The 16,059-nt window shown below is 38.1% G+C and overlaps 1 protein-coding gene across 5 annotated transcripts in view; it reads right to left on the reverse strand.

Moving 5' to 3' along the window:
* DDX46 (DEAD-box helicase 46) overlaps window positions 1-16,059 on the reverse strand; it is a 51,244-nt gene that overhangs the window by 4,621 nt on the left and 30,564 nt on the right. For 3 of the 5 annotated variants that reach the window (XM_043521385.1, XM_037906151.2, XM_037906152.2), the window contains 9 exons: window positions 15,466-15,544; window positions 13,389-13,471; window positions 11,789-11,953; window positions 7,173-7,335; window positions 6,322-6,515; window positions 4,058-4,195; window positions 3,275-3,424; window positions 2,095-2,292; window positions 444-662 (listed from right to left, as the gene is read on the reverse strand). In XM_043521385.1, the coding sequence (XP_043377320.1) occupies window positions 444-662; window positions 2,095-2,292; window positions 3,275-3,424; window positions 4,058-4,195; window positions 6,322-6,515; window positions 7,173-7,335; window positions 11,789-11,953; window positions 13,389-13,471; window positions 15,466-15,544 (1,389 nt within the window). The remainder of the gene's footprint in view (window positions 1-443; window positions 663-2,094; window positions 2,293-3,274; window positions 3,425-4,057; window positions 4,196-6,321; window positions 6,516-7,172; window positions 7,336-11,788; window positions 11,954-13,388; window positions 13,472-15,465; window positions 15,545-16,059) is intronic. The other 2 variants (XM_043521386.1, XM_037906153.2) reach the window with 1 other exon arrangement.

A 16,059-nucleotide genomic window follows, 5' to 3' on the forward strand; every position in this document is an offset into this window, starting at 1 on the left:
GTGCCTAACTACTTTTTATGCCCCTGAAAATCTCCCCTAATAATCTTAGTTTAAGAAGAGATGTAATAATCAAGACATATGGGTCTGGACCAGAATTATGGTAGTGTGGCCAAAGAAGAAAGGCCAGATCTTTTCAATATTACATAGGAAAATGCAATAAGATTTAGATGCTGACTGGATCAAGGGCAGAGCTTCAATTTTCATGTGGTAAGGAACAGTCTTAGAATGTGTCTGAAAGATTATGCATCTCTTACATGGTGCAGATTACAGAGCTGAGCTAATGTCACGGAGCTTTATTGGATACAGCTGATAAAGATCTGAGACACAGACAAAACCTCTCTCTTGGAACAAACACATTAAAAACTTGTACAAAGAGTCTGCAGTAAAGCACTGTGTTAAGTGACTGGAATTAAAATATGATTAAAGAAAAAAATGATGCTTGCCTGTGGGAAGTCATTGATCTCTAATTCCTCCTCGTATCTCTTAAATGATTCACTTTGTCCTCCCTCCTGTTTTTCTTCCTCTTGTTTTTCTATGGGCACATAATTGAGCTTGGCATTTATCTTTTCAGCCAGTTGCTCTGCAATAGTTTTGGCAGATACAGTAGGAGCCTGAATTGTGCCTCCTCTCAAGATAGCATTTGTAGCCTGCTGCATCACATCCTGTAATAAAACAAGTCTACATTCATTACAAAGTACCCAGAGGCAGCACCATAAAAACCTGGCCTTTTCAGCACCAGAGTTTCATTACATTTCTACACATAATAAATGCCCATGTAGGCAGTTTCAACACTCTTCCCAATCCCGCCCAAAAAAGAAAAAAAAAAAGCCTTGCTACATTTTCTACTCTAAATGCTATGGACATTCCAGACTGCCGTCAGCAAAACAAAACGTAATTTTACGTCATCCCATACACTTCTAGTCCAATTACCAAGCTAGGAAAAGGAGCATACACTCCTTCCTGTGATGGAAATCAAAACTCAGCAGTGCACAAGGACTGCTCTGACAATATACTCTGTTCTTCAGTTCAGTGGGTCTCAACCTTTCCAGAGTCTGATTTGTCTTGCATACCCACAAGTTTTACTTCACTTAAAAACTACTTGCTTACCAAAATCAGACACAGAAATAAAAAAAAATGCCACAGCACACTTACTGAAAACCTGCTTGCTTTCTCGTTTTTACCATATAATTATAACATAAATCAATTGGAATATAAATATTGTACTTACATTTCAGTGTATAGTTTATAGAGCAGTATAAACAAGTCATTTTCTGTATGAAATTTTAGTTTGTACTGACTTCACTAGTGTTTTTATGTAGCCTGTTGTAAAACTAGACAAATATCTAGATGAGCTGATGTAACCTCGGGAAGACCTCTGCGTACCCCCAGGAGTAGGTGTACCCCTGGTCGAGAACCACTACTTTAGTTCATCCAAGACATTATACATTGTGAACTGAAATCCCCCAACACTAAACAAGAAGCTATCTTATACATAATAACTTTCACAGCAATATATTCTAAAAAGCTTAAACTTTCAGATGAACATTATTAATGCTTTATAGCAGGAGTGAGTTGACTGCTGTTAACTAGGAAGTTAGATTTGGATTAAAATTTCCTCTTGCTCTTTAGTTCCCCCCCTAAGAATCAAAGGTTCATGGTGACTATGTTGATTCCAAAGGTGGAAACTTCAAAAACTAACAACCCATCTTCTGCAAAATGCTACTAAAGTTCATATACATTTTAAATTAAATTACAGAGTTCTACAACCAAGAGAAAACGTATTGTATATTACATACTTCAGCAGACATAGATATTTTGTAATTCTAATAATGTTAACAAATCTGTTAGTCACTACTGGTAAAATTAGCTATAATTAACCCTTTGTGTCAAAGCAGATCAAGGGTTCCAGTTTTTGTGCTAATGCATTTTGTCACATCAAAAAGGTTACAAAATAGATAGTCAAAGACTCATATGATTTACCATTAAGTACCGAATAAGAAAGCTAAATAGAACAATACGTTAACATGGCTGTAAAACAAAAATACATTCTATTAAACATTTAGTAAAAAATTGTTGCTTGGTAGAGAGGGTGACCTTAAAGTGAAAAGGGACCAATACTTGTGCCTCTGCTCCAAGATTCTTCTGAGCATTAATTCTTAAAGCTAGTCTTTTGGCAATTTCCAGTTTTTCTGCATTACCAGCTGTTGGTGTAGGAACATTAGATGTTCCCGGTGCTGCCATGTCTTTCACTCTTTTTTTTGAATTGAACATGCTCTCAATTTGTTCATCAATCTAAAGAACAGAACAAGGATATCAGTACATTTAGCATTATGCAATTCTTGTCCACATATGGTAAGAAAACATCCGTGTACATTTGCTTTATTTTTCAAAAAATAAATTTTGAATCTTGCAACAATAAACGTTGACAGAGCCTGCACAAAACTACAGTGCTACAGTGAGGAAGGATGATCTTTTGGTCAGGAAACAGACTGGGCATCAGGAGACTGGAGAACTATTTCTGGCCGTGCCACAGATTTACTTTCTACCTTTAACAAGGGATTTATACTGAGTCCATCAGTTTCACACTAATTAAGGTTAAGCACTTTGAGATTCTCACATAGGAAGTGCCATTTAAGTGCAAACTGATGCACCAAGTTCTGTACACAAATCTCACCCTTCAGCTGCGGGAGACACAGGAGGGCAGCGTTCACATTGTGAAGGCTACAGAGCTGGTTTGTGAGGGAGGATTTCCAGCAGTTCTTCTACAGCCCTTGTACCAGTAGTCAGAGTAATTTTCCAGATCATGGAAAAGGTAGCAAATATTAAGGAAAGGTACCTAATATGGATTTAGAAATGGGAAAAGCTGCTGTATATTTCTTTCCATCACTATACTACAAGACTATTGTGAATGAGTGTGACTATTTTATTTTGTGCAAGATGATTAACTTTGCAAAGGTGAAAAACTGCTTGTGCCCTTTTGAATGGAATAATAGCCATATTTATCTTATTTATAAAATACCAGTAAGTGACAAATGGCAGATTTTTAACTCCTTATGAAGTCTATGCACTCATACATTACATACAGATTTACACACAAGAGGTATCTAGTAAGTTAGAGGGGTGTGTGGAATAGCAGAAATCCATGCATTCTGCAATTTATTAGAGTTGTACCTGTATGAGTTATTTTACTGTATTTTATGAATACAGTGAAATCCCTTTAAAAAAAAAACCCCAAACCAAAAAACAAAACACTTTTTCCCCCCTTAACGCTTACATCAAGAGCAGTATCCTCATCATCTGAATCCTGCAGGCCAAGAGCAGCTTTTTGTAGTTTCTTTCGCTCATTAGCCAAAGCGTGTTCTGTTTCATCAAACTTGAATCCTTTGCCAGAGAATCCGCTGCTCTTTTTAATAGTTTTCCCCTCCTATAAACAGGTATGTTTATTTTAAAAAGTCACTTCAAACACTAAAAGTTTTAAAAGACACTTCCAGAACAATTGTGAATATAGACTATTTATCTAACTGATAATGATGTTAAATGAAAAAAAAAAATCAAGACAAAATTAGGACATTTATCAGGCTTTTCAAACCTTGAAACAACTATTTTACAATGAAAAGTTTAACAGCTATTTTATATCAACTAAGTAGATGTAAACAAATCTTTTGAGTAATATAATTGTATAAACTGAAATATTCCCTGAGATAACAGAATTTTCTCTTTGGCAGACAAGAAACACATTATATTCAATTTTTGAACCATGTGCTCAAATAGTGTGATGGTGTGACCAATAAAATATAAATACTACAGCACCCTCGTTGTCTTTTATATGATTTCTGAAAAAATAAGGTCTCAAGACAGCTCACATACACATCGTTATAACATCAAATTCACAAGAAGAGTCTTGAAAACACTTCAGACTCCAATCCTGCAAACATTTAACACCTTTTTGACCTCAGATGAGTAGCCCCAATGAAGTTAGTGCGATTACTCATGTGTATAGAGTTATGTGCAAAGTAGCAAAAGCACAAACACATGAAGAAAGAAAAAGGTTACTTACAGCCTTCTGTTGATCTTTGAAGTCACTCCAGAGCTTCTCCAGCTCAGCAGGAATTGGTTTCCCTGACAATTCCAAAGCCTTAATTATATCACCAGCATACCGTGCTTGATCTTCAGTAATGAAAGTGAATGCAAATCCCTATTGAATTTTAATAAAAAACGTGAATTTAATCAGTATTAATAATCCATTAAGACCCATGACCTCTTTTTCTACTGAAGCATTGTAGCACAGGTAGTGCTGTTAAACTACATAATAGTAAAACTGCATATTTTATTATAAACTTCCTTTTAAAGAGGAATATGAGCTAACTAGGGCTGTTGATTAATTGCAGTTAACTCATGTGATTAAAAAAATTAAATGCAATTAATCGCAGTTTTAATTGCACTGTTAAACAATAGAATATCAACTGAAATGTATTAATATTTTGGATTTTTTTCCCTATATTTTCACATATATTCTATTCTGTAATTGAAATAAAAGTGGATATTATAAATATTTGCACTATAAAAATGATACAACAATATTTTTCAATTCACCTCCTACAAGTACTGTAGTGCAATCTCTTTGTGATGAAAGTGCAACTTACAAATGTAGGTTTTTTTGTTCCATAACTGTACTCAAAAACAAAACAATGTCCTACAATTTTAGCATGGCATTTTTGTAGCCATCATAGCAAGGTATTTACGTGCCAGATATGCTAAACATTTGTATGCCCCTTCATACTTTGGCCACCATTCCAGAGGATGCTTCCATGCTGATGACGCTCATTTAAAAAATAAATGTGTTAATTAAATTTGTGACTGAACTCCTTGAAGGAGAACTGTATGTCCCCTGCTCTGTTTTACCCGCATTCGGCCATATATTTCCTGTTATAGCAGTCTCAGATGATGCCCCAGCACATGTTGTTCATTTTAAGAACACTTTCACTGCAGACTTGACAAAATACAAAGAAGGTACCAATCTGAGATTTCTAAAGATAGCTACAGCACTCGACCCAAGGATAAAGAATATGAAGTGCCTTCCAAAATATGAGAGGGATGAGGTGTGGAGCATGCTTTCAGAAGTCTTAAAAGAGCAACACTGATGCAGAAACTCCAGAATCCAAACCACCAAAAAAATCAACCTTCTGCTGGGGACATCTGACTCAGATAATGAAAATGAACATTCGTTGGTCCGTACTGCTTTGTATTGTTATCAAGAAGAACCCATCAGTAGCATGGACGCATGTCCTCTGCAATGGTGGCTGAAGCATGAAGGGACATATGAAACTTTAGTGCATCTGGCACGTAAATATTTTGTGATTCCAGCTATAACAGTGCCATGCGAACGCCTGTTCTCACTTTCAGGTGACACTGTAAACAAGAAGTGGGCAGCATTATCTCCTGCAAATGTAAACAAACTTGTCTGTCTGAGTGATTGGCTGAACAAGAAGTAGGACTGAGTGGACTTACAGGCGCCAAAATTTTACAATGTTTTATTGTTGAGTGCAGTTTTTTTTGTACATAATTCTACATTTGTAAGTTCAACTTTCATGATAAAGAGATTGCACTACAGTACTTGTATTAGGTGAACTGAAAAATACTATTTCTTTTGTTTATTTACAGTGCAAATACTTGTAATCAAAATATAAAGGGAGCACTGTACACCTTGTATTCTGTGTTACTGAAATCAATATATTTGAAAACGTAGAAAACATCAAAAAATATTTAAATAAATGGTATTCTATTATTGTTTAATCACAATTTTTTTAATCGTACGATTAATTGCTTGACAGCCCTAGAATTAACTCGTGTGCTTAGCATGTGAAGTGATACAATAATTCAACCATTCACAATGAAATCTAAAGCTTTTTATTTAAGTCTGGTCATGGTTGTAAGTTTGGAACATGAAATCTTCCGAGGTCACTCATGCACATTGCCAAGCATGAGCAGTATCAAATGTTCAGCAACAGACCCAAACTCATGGGGAAGCCTTACTCCAGGAAGCATTTCCTAAGTGCCCCACAAATTTGGTTCAGAACAGGAAGCTGAGTTTTAAAATTTAGACCACTGCCTTACTCCTGATGTCTCTAAAAACCTCACAGCATTCATTTATTATTATTTATTAATATTTGTATTACTGTAGTGCCTGGCCCTAGGATCCCTTCTCATCGAATACCAAAGAAACATTCTCTTCTCCCAATCCCTGTTTTGGATAACTATATTAAACAAACAGGGCAGGGTTCTAAACACAGTTAAGAAGAACAAATAATTACGTGTACATACTTTGTTGCCAGCTCGTCCAGTTCGGCCTGCTCTGTGCACATAATCTTCATAATGGTTGGGACAGCTGTAATTGACTACCAGCATTAGTTGCTTTACATCCAGGCCTCGAGCTGCTACAGATGTGGCCACAAGAAGTTTGCATACTCCGTTCTTAAAATCATTAATTATGCTGTCTCTGTCATATTGATCAATACCTGCAAGGAGCCACACAAAATAGTTCATTTTTAAACACTGTGTGATTTAATTTCATGCATTTATTTTCTTTTGATTCCGAATAATAACAACCATCTTTACACAGGATCAGGGAATCCTCAATCATTTAAAATGCCAAAACCTAACACAAAACTCAATTAACTCCAGAACAATAAACCATTTCGTTTTTGCACTACAGTAGCCTGAGCAAAATTATTTATGCTCCACTCTGTGTTCTAGATTGATTTCTCTGCCATGCAGTAGTAATTTAAGAAAGCAGGTGATGGAAACCTAACAGCCAACAGTTTTGTGGACTCTACAAAAACCCATTTCATACTCCCCCTACTGGTCTGCAATAGCAATGAACTACTACTGTTCTCAGAGATGTGTTACTGCCAGATCAGTTCATAATCCTCCTGCATAAAGAGAGATTTTGCCATGTTATGGCATTTTATAGGTTAAAAACACCATATCAATTTCAGTTTCATTCAAACAGAGAAAAATATAGGTCTCTCAAATGAAAGACCACAGTGGCGAGGGAGAAAATATTCCAAGGTCTATAATGGTATTGTATGGAAAAAATTAAAACATTTCTTTAAAATTACCCAATCCTATTATTCTAGTTTAAAATAATGTAAGCCCTTAAGATTGCACACTACCTCCATGAAGTGACATGCAGGGATAAGAGGCTCTCATTAAATCTTTCAGCAACCCATCAGCATGTTCCTGTTTATCGACAAATATGATGACTGATCCTTTCTCTTGATAATGTCCCAGAAGCTCAAGTAACTTCAAGAACTTGTTCTCTTCTTCTATCACGATCTGAAAAGCAAACAGAACAAACAAAGAGACATTGCACCTTCCACTGGATTATGGGCATTACAAATTCTTAACTCCTTTTATTGGGCTTTGATTATACGAATACTGTGAACAGAAGCTGGATTTTCTTTGTGTTGCATCTACAGAGAGAAGTGGGAGTACTAAAGCGGACAGCGAGCTAAGCTAGTCAAAACCTAGTAAAGAAACTAGTGACATTACTATCCGCAAAGTGCACGTGTGTTTAATTATAGCAGAACAGTGTGGGGCATGGCTGGGGAAGCCTAGCTGAAGCAGAGTCAGGAGTCCCAGCTGGTGGTGGGTAGTAGGAGTGAGGGGCTCAGGCTACATAACCAAGGTAGTGTGCAGCCCTCCATTAAGCTGCTGGCTGTGATGTGTGTACACAGCAGCACAGGCCAGGAGACAGAAAGGAGCAACTTCTTACATGTTTATGATTTCTAAAGGGATGAGTAGGGGAGGTGGAGCTGGAACTGTTGGTGGGGAGCTAGATGTTGTGGGGAATGGTGTGGCAGGTGGTGAAGACGGAAATAAAGACATGCCAGTAATAAAACAGTCAAGGTTGGACATAACCCGTGGATGAAATTTCTCTCTTACCTGACCTGTTAAAAAAAAAAAAAAAAACACAAAAAACTACACATTGCAAACATTTCACAGCACCACCATTATCCCCATTTGCTTATAACAAAATGTACGGGAGGAGCACTTAGGAATCACGTATCAATCATGTGTCCTGGTGGAAAGACCACTGGATGGGGGCTTTCCCTAGCTCTGCCTACTGGGTGACCTTGGGGAGTCACTTCACCTCTCTGTGACTCAGTTTCCCATCTGTAAAAGGGGACAATGATGTAAAGTTCTTTGAGATCTACTGATGAACAGCACTGTATAAAAGTAGGGGATGGTCACTATATCAACATAGCTACATCTCAATGGTGTGAAAACTCCACTCCTCTGTGAGACGTAGCTATGCCAACCTAACCTCTGGTACGGGTAGCACTAGACTGATGGAAAAATACTGTCAATCTAGCTGTCGCCTCTCAGGAAAGTGGATTAACTATAGGAAGGGTTCTCCCATCACTGTAGTTATTGTCTACAATGAAGACACATCCTAAGGCCACATCGACACTTACAAGTTTACAGTGGCACAGCTGTACCGCTGTGAGACTGCTCGTGTAGTTGAGTTATGCCAACAGGAGAAAGCTCTCCCATTGACATAACAAAAAGAGCAAAATGAGTGGTGGCAGCTATGTCACCAGGAGAGCGTCTCCCGATGACACAATGCTGTGCACATGAGGACTTATTCCGGCAAATTTATGTCACTCAAGGGTTTTTTTGTTTTTGTTTTTGTTTTTGTTTTCCGCACCCCTGAGCAACAAAAGTTTTGCCAACATAAGTGCTAGTGTAGACATGGGGTAAGAATATTACCTACTCACAGCAGCATATCAACTGCAAACGTAGGTGAGGACTAACTGACCTTTAACTCCTACCAACAAACATTTTTCTTTCTGTTTAAAAAAACCTAGAAATTAAATGGCAAAATGCTTCATTAATGGAGAGTTATGGTTGTCTGGTGATAGCTTGTGCCCTGCCAGAATATCTAAGTCAGCAAACTCAAACCAGGAAATATAGAGTTATGGTAAACACCCTGTGACACATGGCCAGAAAGGGTTAAACATCCTGCAAAATAAAATAGCCCTCAAAAGACATGTGGGGAGATAATGCTTGTGTTTTTACATATGTCTGAGTAGAATACACAGTGTAACCAACAGTCCCTATCTATGCTGTATTATGATAATTCAGAGATCAAAAGAACATCCTAGCATTTAAATAAATTGTAAAAACGGGACATCTTGGTATTCACCTCTCTTTGAAATATACTGTGAATGGTGGAGGAACAAGCAAATTGCCTTATGTTAATTCTATAGCTAAGTACTGGTGATGGACCTCCTTCAAAGTCATCTTAATTACCTTTTGTTCCTGGAGAAACTCCCAACTTGTCAAAGAGGACATGAAATTGTATAAAAAATCCGTGGGTCCTGATTCTGTCATCTCAGATCCGCTTAAGCTTCAGCAGGGGAAGTTTGAGTCGCAAGACTGGGTTCCCAGTTATGCTGGTGCACCCTCAATATGATATTTGGACATTGGACTATAACCTATTAACTGAATTCTGAAGGAACTCTTTGCAGCTACAAAGCTCACCAACTCTGCTATGAATCTAAACCTCAGTTAACTGAACTCATGTCTGTATGCATATTGATCTTTTAACCATTCTCTCATTTTTTAATAAATTTTAGTTTAATTAATAAGAATTGGCTGTAGTGTGTATTTGGGTAAGATCTGGAATATTCAATAACTTGGCAGGTAATGTGTCCGATCCTTTGGGATTGGTAGAACCTTTTCTTTTACATGATGAAATAAGATTTTCAGGAATCATCATATTTGACCTAGGTACCTGGATGGAGGCCTGAGGCTGGATCACTTTAAGGGAACTGTGTTGTTTGGACTTCTGAGTAACCAGTAAGATAATAAAGAAGCTGTTTTATGCTAGCTTGGTAAAGCTAAGTAGTGGAACATCCACCAGCTTTTGGGGGTTTGTCTGCCCCATTCTTTGCAGTTCACTCTAATTGAGTGCCCACAGCTGGCCCCCACAGGGATCCCGGTCACACCCACTCAGTCTTAACTCTGCTCTCTGAGCAATGCCCCACAACACACACACTCTCTCTCCCCCCCTCCTCCCCCATAATGGACAGGTACAAACTGCACGTCCCTTACACGGAGTCTATTCCACCGACAGACTAGTACATTTGTAAAATTTAACAGCAACTTCAGACCCTTTTACAACTCCTTCACACTTGCACACAAGATACCACCTAAACCTATACTTTCCCCTACCTAATCATTAAATCCACATACTGCTCTCTTATCCCATCTCCCTGTTGACAATATCCACAGCAAGAAGACCCCAGGGCCCGGTTACTGGCACAACCTACACAATTTCATATTGCAATGATGTAGACTAAAACCTCAAGGTACACATGCACCTCTTTCTTCTGATAGCACACAAGCTGCCCCAGTTTCTTCCTCCACTATTCAATACAGCTACACATAATGCAGGGATTACAGCTGAAGGGCATGCTGACAATTCCCAGTGGCTACTGCTAGTTCCAGGGGTGCAGAGCTAAGGCTAAGCGGGCATCTACTTAACCCTATTTCCTGTTTTTCAGAGGTTTCAATTGTGCTGAGTTTGACGTTCTATCACTAGGCAATTTGAACTCTGCATTCACCAAGCTTTTTGCCACGTAACTGCATTAGTACTCACTAATATACCTTATACATTGCTACAGAAATGGTAATGTTCTAATGAAAAATGGCACATGAAAGAAGACACCACAGAGTAGCGCAGCAAAGTGACTACTTGGCAAGCCAAAATGACTACAAATATAACTTCATAGTTATCCATTGATTTGGGCTGCAATTATTCAGCAAGGCAATTGTTTTCACATTCAGAGAATGTGGCCATCAGAGATAGGTCAGGATAATAAACATTTGGATTTAAGCATTCCATTATAAACTTTTGAAAGCATAAAAACAAGAAAGGCCACAAATAAAAACACACTTTAATGTAGCAATTCCTTTTAAACCCCTTTAAGCAATACCTTTGTTTGAAGAAAAATACCATTATACTAGGATTTAACTAACAAACCATAAGATATTACCAGATCAGTAGGATGTTTGAAAATTTAAAGAAACAACTGCACCATCTGCTACAACCGACAGTCTAAAAATTCACAAGGTAAGAAGCACTTGTACAATGAACAAACTGTGGAACATATACTTTTAAAAAACATTCTTCATTACAGTTGCCATTTCTGAACTTCCATATAATCTAATGTCACATTAACTAGGATGGCAGCTCAGAAATGCCACTTCTTAACTGTAACTGACCATATACATTTAACGTTTTACCCACGGGAGGACTGCTTGCCTCGTGAGAACTTTCATGCTGCTGAGCTAGCCAAAATAGGTGCCGTTTTCTTTTAAGTACTAGCAAACGTTTCTGGAAACCTTCTGTATCTCCCACAACTCATTACACCAAACAAACAAGTTGTATACCTTGGGCATACATGCAAGGGGGAAAATAATCTTATTTACTGACATAATTTTATCAATAATATGCTGTCCTTTCCAATCAATTCCAAGGTAAGTCAAGTAAAACCGATTACTTTTTCAAGTCAGTGTCTCAGATCGTTAACAAATTATTTACTACTTCATTGGATGAAAGTATTAGGAGGTATTTTTAATGGTTTAAGCCCATAAAAATATCCAGAAGTAAAATAGCCTTTAATATATGGTTTTGCATTCAGTATTAAATATTCTTCCAGAAATGTCTTATCACTAATGAAACAAAAAGATAAAAAAGATGCAGCCATGCAATACTCACCACTTCTTGTTCCACATCAGAACAGACAACACTCCTGCCCCCAACTTGTACCTCAATTGGCTTATTCAGAATTCGGCGAGCTAATGCCTCCATAGCTCTGGGGAAGGTGGCAGAGAACATGACTGTCTGACGATCAGGTCTGATGTTGTCTACAATGCGCATGACCTGGTTGAAGAGTAAAATTACAGTTAATACTAAAAAGTGTTCTACACAAGACGGAATGGATTTCACAAGACTTCACGCTTGCCCGTCAGTTTAAAAACTAAGGAGTAACAGCTTTGCACGGAATATAAATATAATTTTGCAAGTTTTATCTTCTGGAGTCTGTGTACGCTCACTGGAAAAGCAGCAGAAATTGCTGGACTCAGTAGACCCACTACAGAAAAGGAAAAGGGTGGGATGTTGTAGTGCTGCTTTGAGGCCCAACACAAACCTCACACTCCAGGGGAACAAGGGTGGTGGCCTTCCCAACTCTGGAGGAATAAATGTCCCTTGGCATAACCTAGAAGCCTCAAGCTGCCCGTGAATGGGGGCCTCACCACTGAGATTCACTGTATTGCTATAGTCCTGTCATTTCCAGGGCTTATCCAAGGAGATAATGGAGCCTCTAAGGCAGCAGGCAACAGCCTTACAAAATGCCTGCTCTGAGGGAATAATCCCCAGCCAGCTATGGGGCTCCAGAGGGGTTCAACAGCCCATTTCAGGTCTCTAAATCAACAAATATATAGAAATATATTTACTGGGGGAAAACCACACATACTTTCTGACATAGACAAGAGGTTACGGGGTAACCCTAAAGTATGCCATGATTAAGGCTACGATTTAGTCATGGGTATTTTTAATAAGAGTCATGGACAGGTCACAGGCAACAAACAAAAATTCACAGCCTGTGACCTGTCCATGACTTTTACTAAAAATACCCTTGACTGAATCTTGGGGAAGGGGAGGCAGGCCCTGCTCAAAGGTAGGGGGCGGGGCCAGCAACAGCACCATCTGCCAGAGGCCAGCAAACACCGGCTGCTCCGGCCACCCCCAAGACCACTGCTCAGGCAGTCCCTGGCCCAGCTGCACTGGCCGCTGCTCAGGCAGTCCCCGGGGCCAGCTGCCCGGAGCAAGCTGCCAGAGAAGCAGCCAGTGCAGCTGGCCCCAGGGCTGCTCCAGCAGCAGCCGGTGTGACTGTTTCTGGGCATGCCTAAGCAGCTGGCTCCAGAGCCATCTGCTTTGGCAGCCCTGGGGTCATCCACACTGGCCGCTACAGAAATCATGGAGGTTGATGAAAGTCATGGAATCTGTGACTTCTACAACCTCTGTGACAGGCACAGAGCCCTAACCATGATCAATGCAAAAACTCAGTCAGCTTACAAACTGTCACCCAAAACCAGCACGCCTTGCTGACCAGGGGTTGGTAGTCTCATCATATGACAGCATTGATAATATGTAGGTTTAATCCAATTAGTTCTCCCCCTCTTTACCTGTCCCCAGCCAAATCCTTTAAGAAAGAACAATGTGCTGAAGCCTAGTATGTCCTAAAGTCACTTCCATTGCCATCTCTCCTTCACCACTACAGTCAAAACTTAAAATCCACTGTGCCATTCATTACCTGAGGTTCAAAACCCATGTCAAACATTCGGTCTGCTTCATCCAGTACAACATATGTAACTCTGCGAAGGTTTGTCACCCGACCTGTGAAAAAGGAGAGAGAAAAAAGAGGAATCAATATCATACAGAAGTCTCTTTCCCCTCAGGAGTAATTTTACGTAAAATGTTAAGTATTCTGACTAGCTTCTAACAAACAAAGTAAATTAGGGTGGGTTTTTTTGTTTTAAGGAATTCAGCATATGTGTTTTAAATTTCTTGTTCTAACGACATATACATTCTGGCAAATGTGTAAGGATGCACAAGGCCCTTTATTTTGTCAAACTCTTCTCGTGCGTACCATCATAGGGCCAGAAGAACCTGTAAAATTCAGAAAACAGCCCTCGTCAAAACACATCATAAAACTAAGACTGAGATGAAGCAACGAGCCACATCAGCCATTATCTGACAGCGCCACCTAGGAAAAAACATATTAGAGATTACAGCGCATGTGTGGAAGGCAAAGTTCCAGTTCTAACTGATGAAGCCTCACAAAATTTCCCTCTATATTATACCCTGCAATGCTTCATTGGATTTAGAAATAATGATTTGAGGATAGTAGTAATTAATTGCTAATAGAATAATAAAGTGTAACCAACATTTTACTAACAAATATATGCATATTAAAACCTGTCTATTAAACCCGCCAAGATAAAAAGTAACAAGAACCCCAGTCTTTGGTACAAGTGAAATCAAAGCAAACAAAAAGTTGTACATCTGTACACATCTCTCATTTTGAAATGGTCATGGATAAACAAGTTACTAGCCTTCCCAAGCAGCAGAAAAAGGCACCCCTTAAAGAGTGAATATAAAAACATTGAGAGGTGAAAAAAAAAAAAAAAGGTGAATTAAATAACGTTATCTTTAAAAGATGTTGACAGAAGAATACATTGGATTTCAAGCAATAATAGTGATAAAAAAATATTTCTTAAAAATCTACATATTTAACACATTAATATTTGCATCCCCAAATAATAACTCTGCAAAATTATTTGGGAACAGCATTAATGTACCTACCTTTGACGGTTTAAGTCTTGGAAGCCCAGTTCTATAAGTCTTGAAGGAACTTTTTCCACAGAAGTTAAATAATGTCAACAGTTTATTAGTGGTTTGATGTGGAATATTTTAATAATCAAACGTTGTCTAACAAGCATGCAATGATTACAGTAAGCCAAAGCCTCTTAAAGCTGCAGTATCTCATTTTAACCTACCCAGCTATTTGATCTGGGAAGACACTAGTTTTAATTTTTTAAACATTTTAAATAGAAGGTCATTCAGGTAACAATTTTTGGTTTTTAGCAACAGATAAAGGCAAAGTCTTCTGTACAGCTAAGTCTCTTTTATGCAAAAGTGAACTGCTGTTAAGTTGTGCTAATGCTGAAGATCAGTTATTGGGCAATGGAAAGTCAAAATAAGCAAGCACTACATAAGTAAGCCTTCCTTTATCTACAGGCTTGTCTACATGGCAAGTTAATCCGCAGCAAGCTAGGTTGTGAATCCACAGCACACCAGCTTGCTGAACAGTAACATTCCCTGTGAGTACTGCTACAGCACACCGAAAATGAGAGCAGCTTGACTTACTAGTACTTGAAAGCATAGAAAGCCTTTAGGATTTTCAGTGAGCGACAGCAATGCCACATGGGACATTACGGCACAGCAAGTTGGTGAGGTGTAGATTCACAATCTAGCTTGCTGCAAAGTAACTTGCCATGTAGACAAGCCCTAAACCACCCAAGAGTACCAGAAATGTACAGAGTACATAACTCTGGAGTACAGAGTTATAAACTGACTGCACATATAAACTCTTAGAAATTCTTCAAGCATGTTACAATGCCTGTCCTCCAAAATTAAGCTAATAATTGAACAGAGCCATTTTCATTGCCGTACTTTCTGAAAAGCCACAAACAGATATCACAGCTTCAAGAGATGTAAATAAATACCAGAAGACATTTTATAAAAAAACATGATTTCCTGAATTTGTTAATTAGAATTACAAAATAAATATATAAAAATCTCTCTAAAGGAATGAAGTTTCTACTCACCATTATTAGCTGCTAACATATCAATCATACGTCCAGGTGTGCAAACAATAATTTCAGCACCTCTTTTTAGTTCAGCAATCTGATTTTAAAAACAATAAATTAAATTTAACAAACCATTTGAAGTTTTTATGGATATCAGAGATTGAATGATTTATGTAATTTTTTCAGTCACTGTGGTTAACCATTCATGTTTAACTATAAGTTACAACAACATTGGTAGAATACTGATTATTTATTTCAAGATTTTGTTTGGCAATTTCCTTAGTGTTTGGAAATTACTTTTTAAAAAACAATGATTTATGAAGACCTGGAGTTGCTACAATCTGGAGCAGAGCACACGAAAGGGCTAGGATTCCTACACCACTTAGCGTTCATCTGTATATTATAACAAACCCTGCATATTATGGCAATTCCTGTAGGGATCTTAAAATATCTCCACAGCTGTGAATATATTAAGTTCTATCACAAATGGTTATGGAATTTATAAATTCTGTAGTTTCCATTGGTTAACAAACACTGCATAACTTCAAAGTTAATCCATCAAGCTTTATGAAAATAGTCAAAAAGCATTACTCGTTAAAGACAAATCAAACT

Source organism: Chelonia mydas, chromosome 8 (genome assembly GCF_015237465.2).
Source record: "Chelonia mydas isolate rCheMyd1 chromosome 8, rCheMyd1.pri.v2, whole genome shotgun sequence".
Classification (NCBI taxonomy): Eukaryota; Metazoa; Chordata; order Testudines; family Cheloniidae; genus Chelonia; species Chelonia mydas.